Here is a 2,182-nt window from a genome sequence, read left to right on the forward strand (position 1 = left end):
TTACTGGATACTTAAAATTAAGTAAAGTTTTAATACGTGGTTACTTTAATAACATCACTGCAAGCCAAATGTCAGCACCACTACTCAAAGATCCTGTGAGATGGAGAGTTTCCTCGGTGCAGTCCATTACTTCCACTGGCAAACATGTGCCAACCAGCCTTCTATGCAACTTAATAATTTTAGTATTTTCCATTATCTGACCTTTTTATAAAGATATTAAGCACACTTGAGAAAATACATTGACACTGCCATGGCGTCGGCGCAACGAAGAAAAAGTAATAGTTCTGACGGCTCGATTTCAACATGGTGGCATCTTTAAGCAAGCTTTGTTTACCTAAGGAAAAGCTTAGCGCCAAATATACGTATTCGGTTTCCATTTGAAAACTTTTGAATGTCTATAGTGTACAATAGTGCTGAGAGATAGGGCATGTGAGATAGAGGTTGCATCTTCTACAAGCAAGGATGTTTGAACAGAAGAACGATGAACTTCCTGAGATCGAGAGACTGGGCGAGGAAAATGTCGGCTAACAAGCTGCATTGTGTCAATACAAAAGTCATCTAAAATATGAGAGGTATGAGACAGAGGCTTGACTTTTTTTAACTGCGAGGGAAATATATGTATCTTCTTAACCAAACTGTGTCTTTTCTGTCAAGGATATACAAGAAGCTGAGGATACTAGTGTTCATATACAAGGTATGTCGATGTTTAAGAGTAATGTAGGTGGCATTATACGGTAATTAATTATGATTATCCTTCGCTAATACTAATTTAATAATATTTCTAAGATGTAGTGTGATGACTAGTTTATGGCTATTATGTATGTTATGCGTAAAACTAAACTCACTCACTTCTTCTGTATGCTACATTGAGTACTTGCAGGAATTGATTATGATAAGCAGGTTTGGTAAGCAAAGCTATTTTAGAGTTTTATAAGGACGACAAGGCACTACGTTTCCTTGGTTGTGTAAATTGTGTTCAACAATAAGAGATCGAAATAAGAGATGCAAACATTTTAAGATATTTATGAATATTTACTTCCATGAAATACTTTACATCATGTGTGCATTATACCATTACTGTGGTTCGTTTCTCTGACAATGTTCGTTATTGAGTCCTAGTGAAGGAAAGTCTAGTCCGATCATGTGTGATGTCAGGTGGTGATGTATAACGCTACTGGAAATCCAATTACGCGCAAGCATTACAGTTCCCAAGTCCAACAGTTCCCTACACACAATGTATAACTTATCTCAAGGTCTGTACTGAGGATCATCTCAGAGTACACCGTACAACCGCGGAGATGACACGTTTTTATTTCGCAAATTCAGTTTTGAAATCTAGAAAGTGAAAAATATATATTTAAATGTAATATTACCAAATATTACTGTATATACAAATATAATTGTGATATCATCTATACCTCCTACACTTTATCTATTCTCTTTTCGGAACTTTACCATTACCTCACAAGCTTTAAGCACACATGATGAAGAAACAAGCTCGTATGAGGCAGAAATGATCATGAATATTGTTTTCGATATTCTGTGATAAAACGTTATCTTATTAGGGAGGATGCAGTTATTTTACTTACATTGATTACAAAATTAAGAGTAAGACAAACATACATTAATCTTCCTTCCATGAGACATCACGTGAGAAACAATGTAGCCACAGGGTGTTCCAAATGATTTTGAAAAATGTCGACATCACTAACAACGGAAACTATCGCCATCAGTGTCTTGCAATATTATTGTCAATCAACGAAACATGGACTACCATATTAGCAGTGGTTTTATCCATTGAATAAAGTCAAGCGTTGATAATCCGGAATGTGATCGCCCATATTAGAGCGAGAATTTAATACAAATGTTTTGATTAATATCACTGTATAGTTTTTCAAGACATTCATTATTGGAAAGTCAATTAAGGATCCGTGCAAGGAGCAAATGCACTGTATGCTCCCTTGAACCCTAATATGGTGATAGTTTTAGATTTACATGCTATATATTATATAGCTAGTTTTAAACACCATTTGTGATACTCTGATCATGTTTTACAGTCCTTCGATGACTGATTATTTAACAACTTTTATGTGTTATGTATGCGAAACCTTTTTTGTCACTATATGTGGCTGAAATATTGCCGAGGCGACGTTAAATTTTAACTAACTCACTCATTGTTGGA

The 2,182-nt window shown here is 35.2% G+C and overlaps 1 protein-coding gene across 1 annotated transcript in view; it reads left to right on the top strand.

The window, feature by feature from the left end:
- Positions 1-462: 462 nt before the first annotated feature.
- The window catches only part of LOC137291999 (doublesex- and mab-3-related transcription factor 2-like), a 16,947-nt gene continuing 15,227 nt past the window's right edge, over positions 463-2,182 (top strand). Inside the window, exon 1 of the mRNA XM_067823553.1 lies at positions 463-519. Coding sequence (XP_067679654.1) covers positions 463-519 — 57 coding nt within the window. The remainder of the gene's footprint in view (positions 520-2,182) is intronic.

This window comes from Haliotis asinina, chromosome 7 (assembly GCF_037392515.1).
Source record: "Haliotis asinina isolate JCU_RB_2024 chromosome 7, JCU_Hal_asi_v2, whole genome shotgun sequence".
Taxonomy (NCBI): Eukaryota; Metazoa; Mollusca; class Gastropoda; order Lepetellida; family Haliotidae; genus Haliotis; species Haliotis asinina.